The sequence below is a fragment of the Anabrus simplex genome, chromosome 5 (assembly GCF_040414725.1).
Source record: "Anabrus simplex isolate iqAnaSimp1 chromosome 5, ASM4041472v1, whole genome shotgun sequence".
Taxonomy (NCBI): domain Eukaryota; kingdom Metazoa; phylum Arthropoda; class Insecta; order Orthoptera; family Tettigoniidae; genus Anabrus; species Anabrus simplex.
The window spans coordinates 397,517,927-397,537,714 of NC_090269.1; the positions used below are offsets into that span (position 1 = coordinate 397,517,927).

The window sequence follows — 19,788 nt, forward strand, 5'->3', positions numbered from 1 at the left end:
TACCGCCAAGGCACCCAAGACGACACCACGCCGGATCTCCTGGAGGATTTGATCCATATTAAAAATGCTTATAGGAAAAGATGGCAAAGATTTAGGGACACAACTGACCGGGTGGAATACCTGGACCTAGCCCGGGAAGTACGAAATCGATTGCTGGAAAGAAAGATTGAAAAATGGGAGGAAACTTGCCGTAATCTATTAGAAAACGAGTCAGATCGCGAATTTTGGCGGATTCTCGCAGTAAACGATCAGATCGCGAATTTCGGCGGATTATATATCTTAAACTATAAGCATTCAATTATAAATTTCAGTATAATACCGTAGCGAAGCACGGGTATCTTGCTAGTATTTGTATAATTAGATAGCGCTTGGACACCGTGTACCTGAATTTTAAGTGCATATTTCGGACAACATTATACTAATTTTCAGAAAATGATACATACTATATAAAATACATACCTTCATCTAATATAATCACATTGCAATCTAAAGAAATATTTAGTTCTGATGTCTTTACTGATCCCTCGCATAATAATAACTGCGCGCTCACCTCCCCAGAATATGATGCCCTAACGGAGGAGAGCCACTTTAGGCCTTCGGTGAGAAAAGATAATCAGACAGCGCGACTTTTCAATACTTAATTACTGTACCCAAGAGTCTTATAAACACGACTCACAGAAAATGCGCACCAAAGACAAGTGTTGAAAATATTATTTTTGGCCGGCTGGATGCTAGAAATTACCCACTGTGCACAGTATCTGTACGAGAGACATCTACCACAAACCGGATGAACTATGCGTATGCAAACTTTGTGATAACCCATGTGACAGATATCACGCAATGACGTGTAAGCGCAGAGAATTATCTCTGACAATATTCTGTGAAAGTGCTTAAGAGCAGGTCCTCTACTTATGCACATTGCGCGAAATTAAATAAAATATAAAATATACCACTAATTGGGTACGAATATTTTATGTTTAGGACAGCGCAGAGGTTTACCAAAATATCGAAATATAAAATGTTAATTTTTAATTATATAATATCCAACACAGGCAGTGAGACTGGCATAAGTGCTATTGTTTAAAATTGATAGCAGGTTTATTTTCAGAACTTAAAAGGTTAAAATAATGTGATACAGAACATTTTCTTAAAACATGTTAATTTATAGAATCATCTGCTGATCAGATCCTATGAGAGACCAGTATTTGCTGATATCCAGGTGAGATAACTTGTGATTTTCGTAGCTGCCGTAGGGGCATTTTGACAGCTGGGTGCAGTAAAAGACACCATTCCAACTAAGAGCGTATTGTTGTTTCTGGTTGTAAATATTGGTGCACCGTCATCGTACTGAAACAAAAGCACATCGAAATCAAAGTCATCATTATGACACATGCCAAATTTCATTCGCAGGATGTATTAAATAGAGGCATATTTCCTTAATCTTAAACAGGAAAGTATACATCTCACCTTTCACACCCTAGAACTAGCCGAAAATCAAGTGGAAAATTGTAGTAATGGGTTTCCCTACTGAAATATTGGTTCTTGCAACTGCGATTTCGTACCTTTTCCCCTCACCTCTGTAGAAGTAAGTCAAGAAGCTAGTTAAGCAACTTACCTTACAAGGACTTGGTTCTGAAGAAGAAGTGCAAAACTTTGAGTCCGGTATGGTATTATTGAAGAACCTTGCACATATTGCGTTTTCTATTGTTGCCAAATCCAAGTACTTCAGCGAGGGGCTGGGGGTATTGGAACTGTCTGGAAGAAAACCGTAGATATTTTTGTGACTACAATTTGAAAACTCGTTATAAATAATACCTATACTCTTACAATAGACAGTGTAGGTCAGGGTCTCTCAAACGCATAAAGTCTCATGGGTGCAAAAGAAGGCGCAAAGGTTCTGTTCACCGTGCATAGGTCCGACTCGGCTCGGTTTGGATGAGCGTTTTGTCTCGGGGCGACTCGGCTAAGCTCCGCTCAACTCGACTCGGATGGTGGAGTACTGTAGAGCGTGTGAGGAACGGGGAGACAGGCGGAGCGAGGGAGACAAAGCTATTGCTCAAAATCGAGGAGTGGGGGTCTGCACTCTGGTCAACCTAGCGAAGTCGTCTTATGCACCTTGCACTGGTGCATGCACCCTGAGAGGCCTTAGTGTAAGTCAACAGTTTCAGATTGCATGGTAACATAATGAATGTAATGGTCGGCAGCGCCGATCAATATACAAAGGTTGTTCAACTAAAACTTAAGAGAAACCTAGCAATACTATTAATAAACGATATTATAGTGGAAAGGTGGCAGCATTCTTTGATTTGATGTTTGCAGAGACAGTTTCAAACAGCTTGCCGTACATTCTTCCAGGGTGTATACAGTTGACTTTAATGAATGTGTGAGTGAATGACATGTGTATATCACTCGTATCTTAAGTTGTCCAATCTATGTCTCAATAATCTCATTCAAGGTTATGTATTGTTCCTTAAGAATAGGGACTGTAATACACTTATACACAATTCACTTACTTACACCACATGTCTGGTAGTGAACATGTTTTACTTTCAGCTAATGAACTGATACTGTAGTACGCCGGATAATAAGATAACATTGTTGGGGTAATCAATGAGGTTTGATTTACTCTAAAAGAGAAACGTCTTAACATGAAGTAAGATGTACATATCATTATCAATTGCTGACGAGTATAAAGATGTTTCCGGTGCGCATCAATTTTTTACCTGTTAACTGGCAGAAGAGATTAATTCTATAAACAAAACCTTTGCCGCAATGCTGGCACATCCCATCATTCTGCCAAAGCTCCTTATTGCTATAAAATCAATCAATCAATCAATCAATCAATCAATCAATCAATCAATCAATCAATCAATCAATCAATCAATCAATCAATCAATCAATCAATCAATCAATCAATCAATTACTTGCATGTATATGTCTACATATAGAATGATTAGAAATTTCTTCATGAAATTTACATTAAATTCATGACAGATTTAGGCCTAACTGAGAATTGTAGATTACTTACTGTTCACAGAGCCCCACCCGACGACAGTGAGGGGGCCAGCAAGAAGAGTTTTACTGTCATCTGCTGTAGTAGGACGTTTTATAATGCCAAAAAATTCTGAAACTGAGCAAAAGTACGTCACAAATCATTCTTTTAAGTTCTCGCCAAGTGCATCAATCTCGATTAATGAGCTACTAATCGCAGATTACTTAATATCTATTTGAATTGTAATCGTTGTTTAAAACAACTGAGGCGCACAACCCGAAATCACTGATTGCTTAATGGTGTTAAGTTAGTAGCGGAATTAATCAGTTCGCCCAGTTGCTGCAGTTCTGAAAAATAGTGCCATCGTGCAGAGAACCGAGCAATCTGGCGATGGTGTCCTTTATTAGTAAAGCGTCCGGCTCCATGGCTAAATGGTTAGCGTGCTGATGGTCCCGGGTTCGATTCACGGCCCGGTCGGAGATTTTAACCTTAAATAGTTAATTCCCTTGGCTCGGGAACTGGGTGTTTGTACTGTCCCCAACATCCCTGCAACTCACACACAACACATAACACTATCCTCCACCACAATAACACGCAGTTACCTACACGGGGGTGATGCTGCCCACCGCCATCAGAGTGTCTGCCTTAAAAGGGCTGCACCCGGCTAGAAATTATTATATTATTAGTAAAGCTGTCACAAGTATCTTTTTCTGAACCTAAATATATTTGCATTATTGCCACCAGGAAATTAAATTCAGACATGAATCGATTTTTCCAATCAATCCAGGAAATACGGCTATGTTAAAAGGTCCTTCCATGAACTCTCTTTTTCTCAGTATCTGTTCTTCAAAAAAATCATATATGTTGCTGAGAGAGGCTGTAATATTACTTACGTCATGAATAATTTTTTTGCTAGGGGCTTTACGTCGCACCGACACAGATAGGTCTTATGGCGACGATGGGATAGGAAAGTCCTAGGAGTTGGAAGGAAGCGGCCGTGGCCTTAATTAAGGTACAGCCCCAGCATTTGCCTGGTGTGAAAATGGGAAACCACGGAAAACCATCTTCAGGGCTGCCGATAGTGGCATTCGAACCTACTATCTCCCGGATGCAAGCTCACAGCCGCGCGCCTCTACGCGCACGGCCAACTCGCCCGGTACGTCATGAATAATCCTGGCTGCAGTTGCCCTATGTATTCCGGCAATATTTCATATTACGATGTTAAAAGCACCTGTAGCGTAACACTCTAAAATAATCAGTAGCTTGTTTAGGTCTACTGAAATACAGGGTTATTTCCTTGTGCTGGAAAATCCAACTGATCGCAAATTCGTGGTAGTAATATTTATTTTTGCCTTATTAATTGAACTTCCCCCATGAAGAGGCTACCACAAGGACAAAGGAAAGCGGCTCACATCCTGATAGAGTGCGCCGATCTCTCTGGCCTAAGACGGAGCCTCGGCCTGCAGGAAATACTCGAACGCATACTAGCCGATGACGTGACTACTGCTTTATGTGCGAAAATGAATTAATCAAGGGCATATACATTACAATAATTTTACTGTTACTCAGGGAACGGGCGTTCCCTTTTGATTCGTTAGTAATTTTTCTGCCTAATTCATTGCTTTTTGTTTTATTTTGTACTGCGTTTCCAAATTCCTTCCTTCAATATGTATTTTTATTTTATTTTAAATTTCTTTTCCAGTAATTTGTTCAGAGAGGATGATTACCTAGTTGTACATCCTCTTAAAACAAAAATCACCACCACCGCCACCACCACCACCAGGACGGAGGATATCAACTACACATTATTGTCTTCTAAGTCACTGGCGAATTTGCTAGAATGAGCCAGATACAAATAACAACAATCACAAGGCTCAGAAATAAATTTGAAACATAACATGATGTTACGTAGGTAATACTTAATTTAATTTCGTATGGCTATTTCTAGCCGAGTGCAGCCCTTGTAAGATAGACCCTTCGATGAAGGTGGGCGGCATCTGCCATGTATAGGTAACTATTCAGCCAACGAGTCTGACGATGTATAGCTGATCAGATATTATGTAGATGATTGCGGGTTATCCAACCTCGTATTGCGGCGAAAGCGATGTCGTCAAGTCATGTCCGGTTGAGACCAAGATAATTCCATAGATGTACAAGAAATTTAGGGATTGTGCCTCGAGCACCGATCATGGACGGAGATGTTGTCTAGGTGATATTTGGTTTTATAATAGTTTACGGTTGGCTGGTAAGTCGACTTCTTCAGGTTGGCTAAAGTGCGACTCGAAGCGTACTGTGGGATCTAGAGATCAGTCCTTGCTTCTAGCAGGTTGAAAGGCTATCATGACAATACGCCTGTTATTCCCATTCGTAGACAGACCAGAAACCTCTTCGTCCACTGTGAACCTGCGATCTCTCAGCGAGTTCGCAATTATGTGCCGTATCGAATGATGGCGGAAATTTCTCAATACCTCCCCGTGAGGACAGGACATGGGCAAAAGTTTCGTGCTCTCTGCAGCAACGCCGACAGTGGGTGTTGTCCCGGGACCTTCTCGGCACGGAGAGAACGGGCAGACATTCGCCGTCATTTTGATGGTTTCTCTCCATTCCGCACAGGATAAGCCTCTGTGATAACACAGTTCGTTTCGAGAGAGGGAACCTTTCCATGATTTTTATCCTACTCATTTCTTCAAAAGGGTTACCCTTCTCAACTATCACCTTGTTGTCTCCCCGAATAAGAATGTACTCAAGATATTGTGGATGCAGTAACTCGTCTTCAAAATCGATGTTTACAAACCTTACTGACATGAAGTTTCGATGCTAATCATTGTTTAGCATACTTAAACGCACGAAGTTGACCGGCTAAATTTAAATCAGGGATTAATCCCATAATCGGGATTGATGCACTATAAGTGAGATAAACAATTATTAATGGGCATTTTAAACACTCATTACAATAATGAAAGTTGATACATTCGGCCATTACTGCCCTTATATTTTTCTCTTCCTATACTGCTAATAATAAGAGTTGGTGTCTGACAGGTATGGTTGGAGGGAGGAGCACTCCACGTGCCATTTCACGATGTTGCCACATTCCAGCATTCCTTTCTACATACTCTTACCCCTCGCTTCCGGCTCACTTGTTCTCTCCTTCATTCTGGCCGCTGTGATCTGTTGTAGACTATCTGGCCAGGCGGTGTCGTCCCATTTGCGATCACTCTTATACAAACAATCATGTTCTTATCAGTGACAGTGACTGGTTTGGCAACTCCTAGCAAGACGAGCTGCCCTGAAGTGTTATCTCCATGGCAACCGCAGTCGCTCCACCCTCGTTTCCATGGCAACCACACAGCCACTCCCTTTATCCCGCCTCGGCAGGCAGTAAACGGACCTCCCTCTAAGAAATGCCAGACCCCAACTCTTATTATTAGCAGTATAATTACATATAATGATAATAATAAGAAGAATTTAATAGATGACAATGTGTAAGGAAAAACTAGGTGTATTGATTGAAGTTTTCTAGATGTTTCCTAGTACAGGGTCGGGGATGAGTTGAGGTGAAATGATATGTCATGATTTTACGGCAGAATGCCCCTCCCGTCGCTAACTTCATTTGACGTATTTATGAAGATGAATGATGGTGAATTGAATTGGTTAAAGAGGTGAAACGAACTGGCTCTAGCCTATCAATATTCGTTTATAGTTAGGGGAGTTAGGGATTGAAATAATGTACCAAGGGAGATGTTCAATATACGGTATTTCCAAATTCTTTGCAATTATTTAAGAAAAACTAGGTAAACAACAGATGGGGAATCTGCCACCTGAGTGACTGCCCTAAATGCCGATCAGTGGTGATTGACAGGAACCGTCCAAGATTTTATCTGGGAAGAAAAGTGGGAAAGAACAAAATATGATTTTAAAGACAGGGGACGATAGGTTCGTACCCACTCGCCTTCCGACTGCAGAGCTTAGCTCCATTTCTGTAGCACCGCAATGTGGAGAATAAAATGTAATTTTCTTCATTTATCCTGCCAAATTTGGAGATGTTTGTCCCTTTCTTATGTTTAACCGGTCCTAAAGTAATAAGGTATTGTTAGTCACAAATAAACTATACAGCAATAATAATAGAGAATTAAAGACTTCTTGGTGTGATAGTACAGGTGAAAACCAGTTAAAAAGAAGCTGACAACAACAGGTGAGAGAATACGGCCGAACCTATTCGTAGGACGCATGTCATACACAAGAAAAAAAGCAATATCCAGAAAAGCTAAACTCATGCACTATAACATAGTGATTAAATCTGAGTGTCTGAACGCAAGTGAATGCCTCAGAATGACAGGAAAGGCTAGACTAAGAGAAGCAGAGAAGTAGGAGCGCAAGATTCCTCGCAAAATAATAGGTCCCAAGATAGCAGATGGGCAGTAGAGACTCCGAGGAATAGAAGAGCTATACAGGGATGATGAACGGTTGATGGAGTCAATAAGGAAATGACGACTGAAGTTCTACGATCATTGTTCATAATGGATGCAACTTGACTAACGAAGCAGACTATTAATGTATTGGACAACAGATTTAACGTCTCGTGTAAATGGTTCAAGGAAGCACCTGAAGAGAATGGGACCGAATCCGGAGGACATCTCTAACCGATCAAAATACAGACCAGTAATTAACACGTTGAGCGCCACAGGGGAAAAGGTGACTAATTTTGTATTTCATCTTAGGCCGCGGTGGACATGCGTGTCCGCTTGCAGAAAATAGAAATACAGTTTCGGCCCACAGTGCAAAATTTCAAAGTAAAAAATTAAAAAAACCAACAAAACAGTTCTAGCCCTTCAGGCGAGCAAGTCTATATTGAAAACATTGTAGGGATAGATTAGCAGTTTGCACTTTTCTATCACTACGAGCGCCAATGTCAGTCAATGCATTGTTTCACTTAGGCACCGCTACGAGCGCTAATGTGACTCAATGCAGAGTTTCACTTAAGCCCTTATAACTACATTCCGTTCGGGCATTTTTTAAAAAATCAAGAAACACCTGAGGGTACTGACCCAAGGAACACATTACAGATAGAATTATGTAAATAAGTTAATTTGGCTAGGATTTGAAACAAACAGAAAACGAGCAAAGAAACAAGCGATTTTATGCTGTTTTGCGGAAATGCATTTAGGCCGGATGTGATTTTCGAACTTTTATTGTTTGTTTGATAGAACTATCCTTTCAGGGCCCTTCAACTTTCTGCTCAGTCGAGGAAATTGCTTAATTTTACGTTTTTCGTAGTATGGTAACCCCTACTTTGTCTGCTTAGAAATGTTTTCAACATTAAAAGTTGGCGCCCAACGTGTTAAAAGCTGCCACAATGATCAAAAGCAGAACAGTGGCTGGACAGAACAGAGAAGACAGGCGCTAGAAAACGAATGCAACGCTTTTGCACTGCAAAAACAGGCTTCCAGAAATGCCTTATAGTTACGTTACGCGGGCTCAAATGGCCCTAAACAAGAAAAATCCGGCGCCTTGACTGATTGTCAGAGTAGTGACCTTCGGTTCAGAGGGCCCCCGGCTCTGATCCCGGCTGGGTCGGTGCTTTCAACGATATATCATTAATACCAATGGGTCGGGATGGGTGACTCGGTATTTTCGTTCGTGTCAACACGCATCTTCATACACACTACTAATCACCACAAAATCATGCAATGTGATTACGTCCTTTCAAATAGGTTTGGCGTCGGAGAGGGCATCCGGCCGTAAAGCAGGGCCAAATCCACATGTGCAACACATTTCGCACCCGCAACCACACAGGTGTGGGAAAAGCGGTAGAACAAGAAGAAGAAGAGGAGGGAGAGGCACGTAGCCTGCTCGTGTCGAGTAGCATCAAGGAGTCTGCTCAAGCTTACGGTCCTCACCGAACGGGCGATTCGCCATCAGCAAAGTGCTATGCCCTCACTCCATATGAACACTGCGTAATCACTATTGCGTGTTTCCGTGGTGGATAGTAGTGTAGTGTGTTGTCTGAATGGAAATGGAAACTTACAGCCTGTTTCCAGTCAGTGACTGTGTCAGGGATGAAATGAATAAAGCCCCCATCTTGCGGCAAGGATGGGAATTATGCCGGCTTCCGAGGCTTGTCCCACTCCTCTGGGGCAATGATTAATGGCTGACGGATGAAATGAAATGATAGTGGAGAGTGTTGCTGGAATGAAAGATGCCGGGAAAAACCGGAGTACCCGGAGAAAAACTAGTCCCGCCTCCGCTTTGTCCAGCACAAACATCAAATGAAGTGACCGGGATTTGAACCACGGAACCCAGCGTTGGATGGCGACGCGTTGCCTCCTGAGCCACGGAGGCTCTAATGTATTGTCTGAATATGAAGTTTAAAGTGTTGGAACAAACACAAACACCCAGTCCCCGAGCCAGAATATTTAATCAAACACGATTACCCCGACTCATTCGGGAATCGAACCCGGGACCCTCTGAACCGAAGGCATCAACGCTGACCATTCAGCCAAAGAGTCGGACATGTGCCTCTCCCATCCTCCTATCATATATCACGTGATGCATTTCACCTCCTCTGATCAGATTGACGTCAGGAAAGGCATCTGGTCATAAAAACTTGCTACTATGATTCATCTCACTTCATACCCGAACCCGCGCCGTCACTGCATTGTCCTACATAGGAGGCTTGTACTGGTGTCTCAACGGTGCACTAGGCGCGACAGTCTTGAAAGATATAGCAATCCAACTGATGAGCCCACTACTACACTGAGGCGAAACGCTGGTAATTTCACGACTGATAAGGCCTAAAAAGCTTAAATGATTTTACATTTTTCCATCGATGAAATTAAATTATGGTTTTCTTCTGGGAACTTAATTGATAGGAATAAGTTGTTAAAACATCGTCAAACAATGGCAGATAGAAATTTCAATGACAATAACTATGAATTTTTGCAAAGCTGTCGACATTACCTATGACTCATTGGAATTAGCATTTACTGGCCATAAGGTCAAACTTGAGAAAATATGGGAAACACGTAAATGACATTTAGCATAATGAGCTACGTTTGAAGTAGCACTCCATTAAACGTTCTCACTCGAAAAAAGAAAAAGAACGATTTGAAGGTCACGATTCCCTATTTGGCCAAGGAAGAACGTAATGTTATTTGCAGATCCGTGAATAATAAATGTAACATAGTATACATGAAATGTTTCCAGGACTTATCTATTGTCAAAGATGAAAAGTTACCAGTTATTCCTTTGATTTAATTCCTTAAATAAATCCATTAAATTGATTGTTCCGCCTCTGTGGTGTAGAGTTTAGGATGAAAAGCTGCCACCCTCCTGGACACCCGGGATCGATTCTCGGCTCTGCCACGAAATTTGAAAAATGGTTCGAGGGTTGTAACAGGGTCTACTCAGCCTCGGGAGATCAAATGAAGAGACGGGGATACTATTCCCACCTCAGCCCTCCTTGAAGTCGTTTTCTGGGGTTTTCTCACTTCCCCTCCAGGCAAATGCCTGGAAGATACCTAACTTAAGGCCACGGCGCTTCCCTTTCTCTTCCTTGTCAATCCATTTCGATCTCCCCATTCCCTACTGGGCCCTTGTTCAGCATAGCCTGGACGACGTACTGGTCCCCTTTCTCAATTGTATCCCTGACCCAAAGTCTCACGCTCCAGGACATTATCCTTGAGGTGGTAGATGTGGGATCCCTCACTGAGTCCGATGGAATACCAGCCCCGGAGGTTCAACAGGTTAAGAAAGAAAAAAAAGATAGAAAGGAAATAAATTGTCAGTGTCAATTTTTTAACAATAACTCACTGTCTACGAATTTGGCATTTTGAACCTTTCTAATGATAAGTGTCTAATTTGCAACATTGAAGAGTTCGAGAATAATTCTTATTTTCACCAAAGTGTGATGACTGGGATGATGAGTATGATAATGGTGATGATGACAGCACTCCTGTAAGCTCGAATGAGACCATCGATGATTATATACTTCGTCTAGTATTAACATACTGGACACATAGTCCCAGTATGGAGAAGCAGCCTTCATGAAACTAGCTACGCAATAAATTCTATGTTATTCGGAACAGGAAGGTCAATGTAATCTACTTACTGGCGACAGGGATAGGTATATCCAGCTTCAGAAGAGCAATATCATTCCTGTAAGTGGCCTTGCTATAACCAGAGTGAACGATTTTGTTTGTGGTGACCTGCATTAGCACGCCACTCTGGGAATTCGACGTCACATTCTCCGAAGCTCCCAACACCACAGTGAATACGTAAGCGCTGAAATTAGAAATACGTGCCCATCTGGAGATCACACAAAGGTATTGTACAAGCAATTCCATACAATGTATCCATTTAAAAGTCTGTATTTAAAAACAAATGTAGGCAATTTCTCCTTACCGCTACTGACCTCCCTAGACCAAGAGTTAAGCTAAAGGACCGGCGTGAGTCCAAACACAGTTTCTGAAGGTAACGGACTACAGCAGCTAAGACCAAGTACATAATAATTTCCGTAGTTTTCTAAAGTGACAGTATAGGACTAATACATATATTATTTTTCATAACATCGCCTAACATAATCATTGACCAGTTTTTCCCAGAGTAAACAATTAAAAGCAAAGCAAACTCACTTCTGTACAGGCCATGAAGGCCCTTGGAGGAGTGGAATGTAAAGGCTTCCACCATTGTTAAACTCGGCACGTGATGGAGTAGAGTGGTTAGCTCTATGCCCGGCCGCCTTTGCCCCCCAGGAATTAACCTGGTACTCATTTTTGCTGTAGGGTGCGTGAACCTCAGGACCATATGCACCTCCAAAAGTAAACAATATTCTACTTATATGCGCATGAGTTAAAGTGATATGATATAATCTGAGGATTTTCTTGCAGAACGAAACCTGTAATTCTTGTTTAATAGTGTGTAATTCTTTACAGGTATGTTATAGTGTTATATAACATGCTTTTAACTAGATAATCAACACACTGAAAAGCTTTTAAGTTACATTAACGAAGTCGACACTGGGAAGTCTGGCTTCCATCTTAACAATGTAATTGTATAAACAATGTTTACAACTCTAAATCACAGGTCACGTGGCAAGAAACTCATTTGGGCTGAAAATCACTAAAATTTATCACAAGAACAGACCACCATGTTCCACACAACATCCAGTGCCACATCACCAAGGCTATTATATCTGACTTATTACCAGGAAGAAATTCCCACATCATAAAAAACACATGGGAATTAGGCCTATATTTGTTCTTGATTTGAGCATATGGTACTTTACTGGATTTAAATCTAAGATGACACAAATATACTTTTACTAGTAGATGTTTAAACAATCAGTAAGTCAATACTGTCTTTATCACAATTTTATGCCTAATTAAGGAGCGTGATTGAACTTATTTAGCGGATGTATCTGCTTTCTTCTCTTCCCAGAAACTTCCGATCCACTCGCTGTGTGATTTCTACCGTTCTTCCGTCCATGCATTGGCGGTTCTCATCTTGGGTTTTTCAGAAAAATTATGTTTGTTCACCAACGTTCTAAAGTTAGGTCTGTCCTATATAATTTCATCCGTTAAACTGATTTCTTGAAGTTGTTTTCAATGTCGATTACCCAATTATTCTTGAATTTTAGTGAGGAGGCGTAATTACATATATTTTTAGTAAGTCTTTTATTTTTCATTCTTTGTGCCCATGAAATTTCAGTCGTCCCAATACTGAACTATATTTTAGGTTATCAGGACAATTTAGTCAGGATTTCATAACGTTGGAAGTCATTACAATCTAAACGAAATCTCCCAGATGGAATATTCAAAGATTTCAAAGGGAAATATCTTATACTGAACCTCGGAATTCTGTCATGAATGATACTATTACCACTAACAACATCATGACATTTAACGCATAACTTAATCTGAAATGAAAACACACCGCGACGTAACCTAATTTGCTAGTGACACTCGAATGACAACAATATCGCAAGGTGGCATTCCAGCATGCTACAGAATTTGTCCACATTTGCATTACTAAGTAATTAAGCATACTTCTACCTAAGGAAATACTTATATTAATGAACACAAAAAAAGTCAGACGTCAACAAACACATGAATGATATGACTCACACCACGTTGTGTTATAGGACCTGGGGACTAGAAAATGCCTAGACAGTTTCCATCTCTTTAGTCCATCATCTCTCCAGATCTTGAAGTACTTTGGCAGTATACGTTCATCTTGGAGTTAGAGTAACGTGGCACACACTCCACTCAATGTGGTGATATTCCACTAACGGACTTATGTAAGAACTCTTGAACGCACTACTTTCAACCTAAATAACAGTCACTTTTAGATCCTCTATCCGGTTGAACCGTGATGTTGTTTCTTGTACATTCCATACAGCTTGCCAACGTTTCGAATACATTGCAGTATTCCTTGTCAAGGCGACTGAAATACCCCTAATTGATCCGAGGTAATCTGTCTCCCAGGCTGGCTATCGAAAAGTTTTAGAGTCCCAACAGCGTTGATTTAAGAAATTTTGAAGTCTTCAGTTGACATTCGGAGTGAATTATAATGTCCTGACGACTACAAAGACATAGGTTCAGCATTTGAGGTTCAAGAAAACCTGCGAATTTTTACGATTTATTTGCCTCGGAGACTGATTACCTTGGTTAGAGTAGGAGTAATGCAGTCGCCTTGACAAAGGATTTTGCAATGTATTCGAAAAGCCGACAAACAGTAGGCAATGTAAAAAAAAAAAAAAAGACCACACGTTTCAACCCGTAAGAAGAACTAAATAATCCTACATAGTCATATCGTGGAAGCTTCACATCTAAGAAATACTCACTTTTGGTTACAAATTTCTCCACATGTGTTTCTTGAAACTTAGCGAACCAAACGTATTAGGACCTGGACAACTTCGTGACGTGGCTACTGGCAAACCTAACCGCGAAACTGATTAAGGCAAACTTTACATAAATAGTCCATGTGATACTATTCCACTGTGCTTCAAATACTGGATTACCCTCTCATAACAAGAATAACAAAGTATAAGTAACTTGATCGTAGGATGATAGAATGCAATCCCTTCACTCAAGTCTGTGTGTATAATTACAAGTTCAATTTCTCCCAACATGAAATGGATACCGAAAAGTTCCGGAGTCCCAAAAGCTTTGGTTTGAGAAATTTTCTAAGTGATGGCTTCACATTTGGAGTGGAATTTTAAAGTCCTGATGACTACACAGAGCGACACATGTTCAGCTTGGGATCACGAAAATTGCGAATTTTCGGAATTGTTAATCATTTTATGCATTCACTAGCTGATGAAAAAATAAATCCCCCTATTTCATGGCCCAAATTCTTGCACAAAGCTTTAGGGGAAACGATATGCCACCTACCTGCAATGCTAAATATTCAATTATTGATGTACCTTTTCTCAGAAACTATCCATGGCGGACTTATGAAATAATTGTTATGTGTTCAGGACATGTACCTTGACTAACTACTGAAGCATATGTAATTGAAACTGTGCGTCATGTTTCGTAAATATATTTTTAAATGTAAAAATATTTATATAGTTCAGGGAACATAATTTTCATTAAGATGACCAGAAACTAGAAATCAAACAATTAGAGAACTTTGTCACAAGTAGAATTCTTGAATAAACAAACTGTGAAAGTTTCCAGCTCCTGTAACCAATAGAAAGCTACTCTTACCGGAAAATAGCCTCCATAATTACAATGGAAGAATAAGGCTGCCCCTTAACTTGGGTCATCCTCCTCATCTTAAAACTGATCTAGCAGTTTTCTTTTGGCAGCTATATGTCGTTCCCTTGCTTCCTTGGTGAAATTCTGGAATATTCTGTTAGCATTCTGGAGTCTTTACTTGTCTTATCTCAGCATGGGCTCAACAGCTCAACACCTGACACCTAATCCCAGTTTTTCAAAAACCTTAAATCTTGTTACATTTCCTTTATTGAATATTGTTACTACATCAAATACACCAAGGCGTAGGACAGGGCCTCTCAAACGCCCAAAATCTCACGCGAGCAAATTGAGGCGCAGAATTCCTATGCACACTGCATCGGTCACACTCGGGTCGGTTCGGACCAACGCTTTGTCTCTGGGCTACTCGGCTAAGCTCGGCGCAACTCGGCTCGGATATGGAGCGCTACGGAGCAAGTGAGGATGAGGGAGACTGGCGGAGCGAGCGAGACAGGCGTGGGGAAAGAGAGAGACAGCGGCATTGCTCCAAATCGAGGAGTGGGTCGTCTGCACTCTGGTCAACCAAGCGAAGTCGTCTTTTGCACCGTGCACAGAGCATGCACCAGATGCATGCACTCTGAGAGGCCCTGGTGTAGGGTATAGATTGGTGTAGGGTATAGATTGTTTTGGGAATCCGGCTCCAGATATTGTTTGCACTCTAGTTTGGATTTTGTGTCCGTCCACACAGACATTTTTCAGCAGATCCCTATAAACTGGCTTTGTCATTTCCATCACAGAAAGGGGTAGAATGTGTGGATACTCATACTTTTTCCCATTTATCAAACCGCCGACTTCATTACAATTACACCACATACTCAGAAATATCTTTTACTTACAAACATTTCCAATCTCGTAGCTGATGCGTGCAAATCGATACCTTAAACTACACTAGTTCTATGTCGAATTTTAGCAAATTGTAGGGAATCGCAAAACAAGATTTCAAGTTGATATTTCAGGCCTAGACAGAAGGTGGAGTAGGAAGCATAAAACAATTGAGGCGACCAGTGCCATAGTGTCTAACCCTCTTCAGCACGCAAAACCATATATAAAGATGCCATCTGTTCCTGTTGATGAGAACTTTCTCCAAAGTCATCATCATTAGTCGTTATGCTCATTACTGTGCGTCGTGACCTCATAAATCTATCATTTATGTGTTGCAATTTCCTTAATATTATCTGAAGTGGTAGACCAGTGATCTTCTTCGCCTGATCTATAAATCTATAGGTTCTTCCTCGTGGTCTACTGCTTTCGATTTTGCCTTGCAAAATGATCTTTTCCAAGTTCTCTCCGTCTCGTCTGAAAATGTGGCCAAGGAACTGGAGGTAATACTCACTCGCACGGGAAGATAGACGTTTCTTGACGCAGAGTTCATCCAGAATGGAAACATTAGTTCTTCTTTCTTTCTTTCTTTCTTTCTTTCTTTCTTTCTTTCTTTCTTTCTTTCTTTCTTTCTCCAAAGTACGTTACACCTATTCACCTTATTACCTTATCTTGAAGTCAAGTGCAACATTTGTTAAGCCTCCTATCAAAGAATGAGAGGACTTCATGTATAACAACAGCAATAAAAATAACAAATGCATAGGAGGCAAACCTTCAATTTGCTATAGATAAACTCCAAATACTAAAATTATCAGAATAACAAGAGAAAATTTTAAAAAATGCACAGTTCTAGCTCTTCAGGCAAGCAACTCAATGTTGAAAACATCCTATGGATATGGGCTACGAATTTTAGGTAAATAAAATATAATAAAGTATGAGAATATACACTGACTGACAGAGCAAATGCAACACCAAGAAGGAGTGGTCAGAACTTCATGCGAATTGCATGGTAGACTGACGTCACTGAGGTATGCTCATGATGTGAAATGCGCCGCTGTGCTGCGCACGTAAAGAACGATAAATGGGAAACGGCGTTGGAGAATGGCCCACTTCGTACCGTGATTTCTCAAACGACAGTCATTGTAGAACGTGGTGTCATGTGCCACAGGAAACGTGTATAGCTAAGAATGCCAGGCCGCCGTCAACGGAGGCATTTCCAGCAGACAGACGACTTTACGAGTGGTATGGTGATCGGGCTGAGAAGGGCAGGTTGGTCGCTTCGTCAAATGGCAGCCGATACCCATAGGGATGTGTCCACGGTGCAGCGCCTGTGGCGAAGATGGTTGGCGCAGGGACATGTGGCACGTGCGAGGGGTCCAGGCGCAGCCCGAGTGACGTCAGCACGCGAGGATCGGCGCATCCGCCGCCAAGCGGTGGCAGCCCCGCACGCCACGTCAACCGCCATTCTTCAGCATGTGCAAGACACCCTGGCTGTTCCAATATCGACCAGAACAATTTCCCGTCGATTGGTTGAAGGAGGCCTGCACTCCCGGCGTCCGCTCAGAAGACTACCATTGACTCCACAGCATAGACGTGCACGCCTGGCATGGTGCCGGGCTAGAGCGACTTGGATGAGGGAATGGCGGAACGTCGTGTTCTCCGATGAGTCACGCTTCTGTTCTGTCAGTGATAGTCACCGCAGACGAGTGTGGCGTCGGCGTGGAGAAAGGTCAAATCCGGCAGTAACTGTGGAGCGCCCTACCGCTAGACAACGCGGCATCATGGTTTGGGGCGCTATTGCGTATGATTCCACGTCACCTCTAGTGCGTATTCAAGGCACGTTAAATGCCCACCGCTACGTGCAGGATGTGCTGCGGCCGGTGGCACTCCCGTACCTTCAGGGGCTGCCCAATGCTCTGTTTCAGCAGGATAATGCCCGCCCACACACTGCTCGCATCTCCCAACAGGCTCTACGAGGTGTACAGATGCTTCCGTGGCCAGCGTACTCTCCGGATCTCTCACCAATCGAACACGTGTGGGATCTCGTTGGACGCCGTTTGCTAACTCTGCCCCAGCCTCGTACGGACGACCAACTGTGGCAAATGGTTGACAGAGAATGGAGAACCATCCCTCAGGACACCATCCGCACTCTTATTGACTCTGTACCTCGACGTGTTTCTGCGTGCATCGCCGCTCGCGGTGATCCTACATCCTACTGAGTCGATGCCGTGCGCATTGTGTAACCTGCATATCGGTTTGAAATAAACATCAATTATTCGTCCGTGCCGTCTCTGTTTTTTCCCCAACTTTCATCCCTTTCGAACCACTCCTTCTTGGTGTTGCATTTGCTCTGTCAGTCAGTGTATTATTTATTCCTAAAAATTACAATCCTTTTCTTAATCATCGCTATGTGGTATCGCTATCGCTATCGCTATCAGTTTGCATTTTTCTACCACTACGAGCGCAATGTGAGTCAATGCATTGTTTCACTTAAGCACCACTACGAGCGCTATGTGAGTCAATACATTGTTTCACTTAAGCACCACTACGAGCGTAATGTGAGTCAATGCATTGTTTCACTTAAGCACCACTACGAGCGCTAACGTGAGTCAATGCATTGTTTCACTTAAGCACCACTATGAGCGCTAACGTGAGTCAATGCATTGTTTCACTTAAGCACCACTACGAGCGCAATGTGAGTCAATGCATTGTTTCAGTTAAGCACCACTACGAGCGCTAACGTGAGTCAATGCATTCTTTCCCTTAAGCACCACTACGAGCGCTATGTGAGTCAATGCATTGTTTCACTTAAGCACCACTACGAGCGCAATGTGAGTCAATACATTGTTTCACTTAAGCACCACTACGAGCGCTATGTGAGTCAATACAGAGTTTCACTTAAGCACCACTACGAGCGCTATGTGAGTCAATGCATTGTTTCACTTAAGCACCACTACGAGCGCTATGTGAGTCAATACAGAGGTTTACTTAAGCACCACTACGAGCGCTATGTGAGTCAATGCATTGTTTCACTTAAGCACCACTACGAGCGCAATGTGAGTCAATGCATTGTTTGACTTAAGCACCACTACGAGCTCTATGTGAGTCAATGCAATGTTTCACTTAAGCACCACTACGAGCGCAATGTGAGTCAATACATTGTTTCACTTAAGCACCACTACGAGCGCTATGTGAGTCAATACATTGTTTGACTTAAGCACCACTACGAGCTCTATGTGAGTCAATGCAATGTTTCACTTAAGCACCACTACGAGCGCAATGTGAGTCAATACATTGTTTCACTTAAGCACCACTACGAGCGCTATGTGAGTCAATGCATTGTTTCACTTAAGCACCACTACGAGCGCTATGTGAGTCAATGCAATGTTTCACTTAAGCACCACTACGAGCGCAATGTGAGTCAATGCAATGTTTCACTTAAGCACCACTACGAGCGCAATGTGAGTCAATGCAATGTTTCACTTAAGCACCACTACGAGTGTAATGTGAGTCAATACAGAGTTTTACTTAAGCACCACTACGAGCGCTATGTGAGTCAATGCAATGTTTCACTTAAGCACCACTACGAGCGTAATGTGAGTCAATACAGAGTTTTACTTAAGCACCACTACGAGCGCAATGCGAGTCAATGCATTGTTTCACCTAAGCACCACTACGAGCGCAATGTGAGTCAATGCAATGTTTCACTTAAGCACCACTACGAGCGCAATGTGAGTCAATGCAATGTTTCACTTAAGCACCACTACGAGCGCTATGTGAGTCAATACAGAGTTTCACTTAAGACCTTATAACTACATTCGGTGTGGACATAAAAATCAATAAACGCCTGAGTATACTGAACCAAGGAACACATTACAGAAAGAATTATGTAAATAAATTTATTTGGTTAGGATTTGAAACAAGAAAAATAAACGGGTAAAGAAACTGGCGATTTTAGGCTATATTACCGCGACTGCAGTTAGGCCGGAAGTGCTTTCCAAAAATTTTTTTTGTTTGGTATAACTATCCAACATTCACAATTTGAAACCTTTTTTTGGGCATTTAGCCATTCAACTTTTCGGCACAGTCAAGGAAAGAGCTAAATTGTATTTTCTTCGTAGTATGGGGACCCTTACATTGTCTGCTACGAAGGGTTTTCAACATTAAAAGTCCTTTTAGGGAAAGGACTAGGACTGAAAATTCATACACAAGAATATTTAA

General features: G+C 41.8%; 1 protein-coding gene across 2 annotated transcripts in view; it reads right to left on the reverse strand.

The window, feature by feature from the left end:
* Positions 1-1,012: 1,012 nt before the first annotated feature.
* Positions 1,013-19,788, reverse strand: part of LOC136874173 (brachyurin) — a 48,325-nt gene continuing 29,549 nt past the window's right edge. Inside the window, exons 4-7 of one of the 2 annotated variants that reach the window (XM_068227687.1) lie at positions 11,100-11,272; positions 3,029-3,130; positions 1,616-1,755; positions 1,013-1,347 (exon numbers count right to left, since the gene is read on the reverse strand). In XM_068227687.1, the coding sequence (XP_068083788.1) occupies positions 1,189-1,347; positions 1,616-1,755; positions 3,029-3,130; positions 11,100-11,272 (574 nt within the window). In that variant the 3' untranslated portion in view covers positions 1,013-1,188. The remainder of the gene's footprint in view (positions 1,348-1,615; positions 1,756-3,028; positions 3,131-11,099; positions 11,273-19,788) is intronic. The other variant, XM_067147756.2, reaches the window with a different exon arrangement.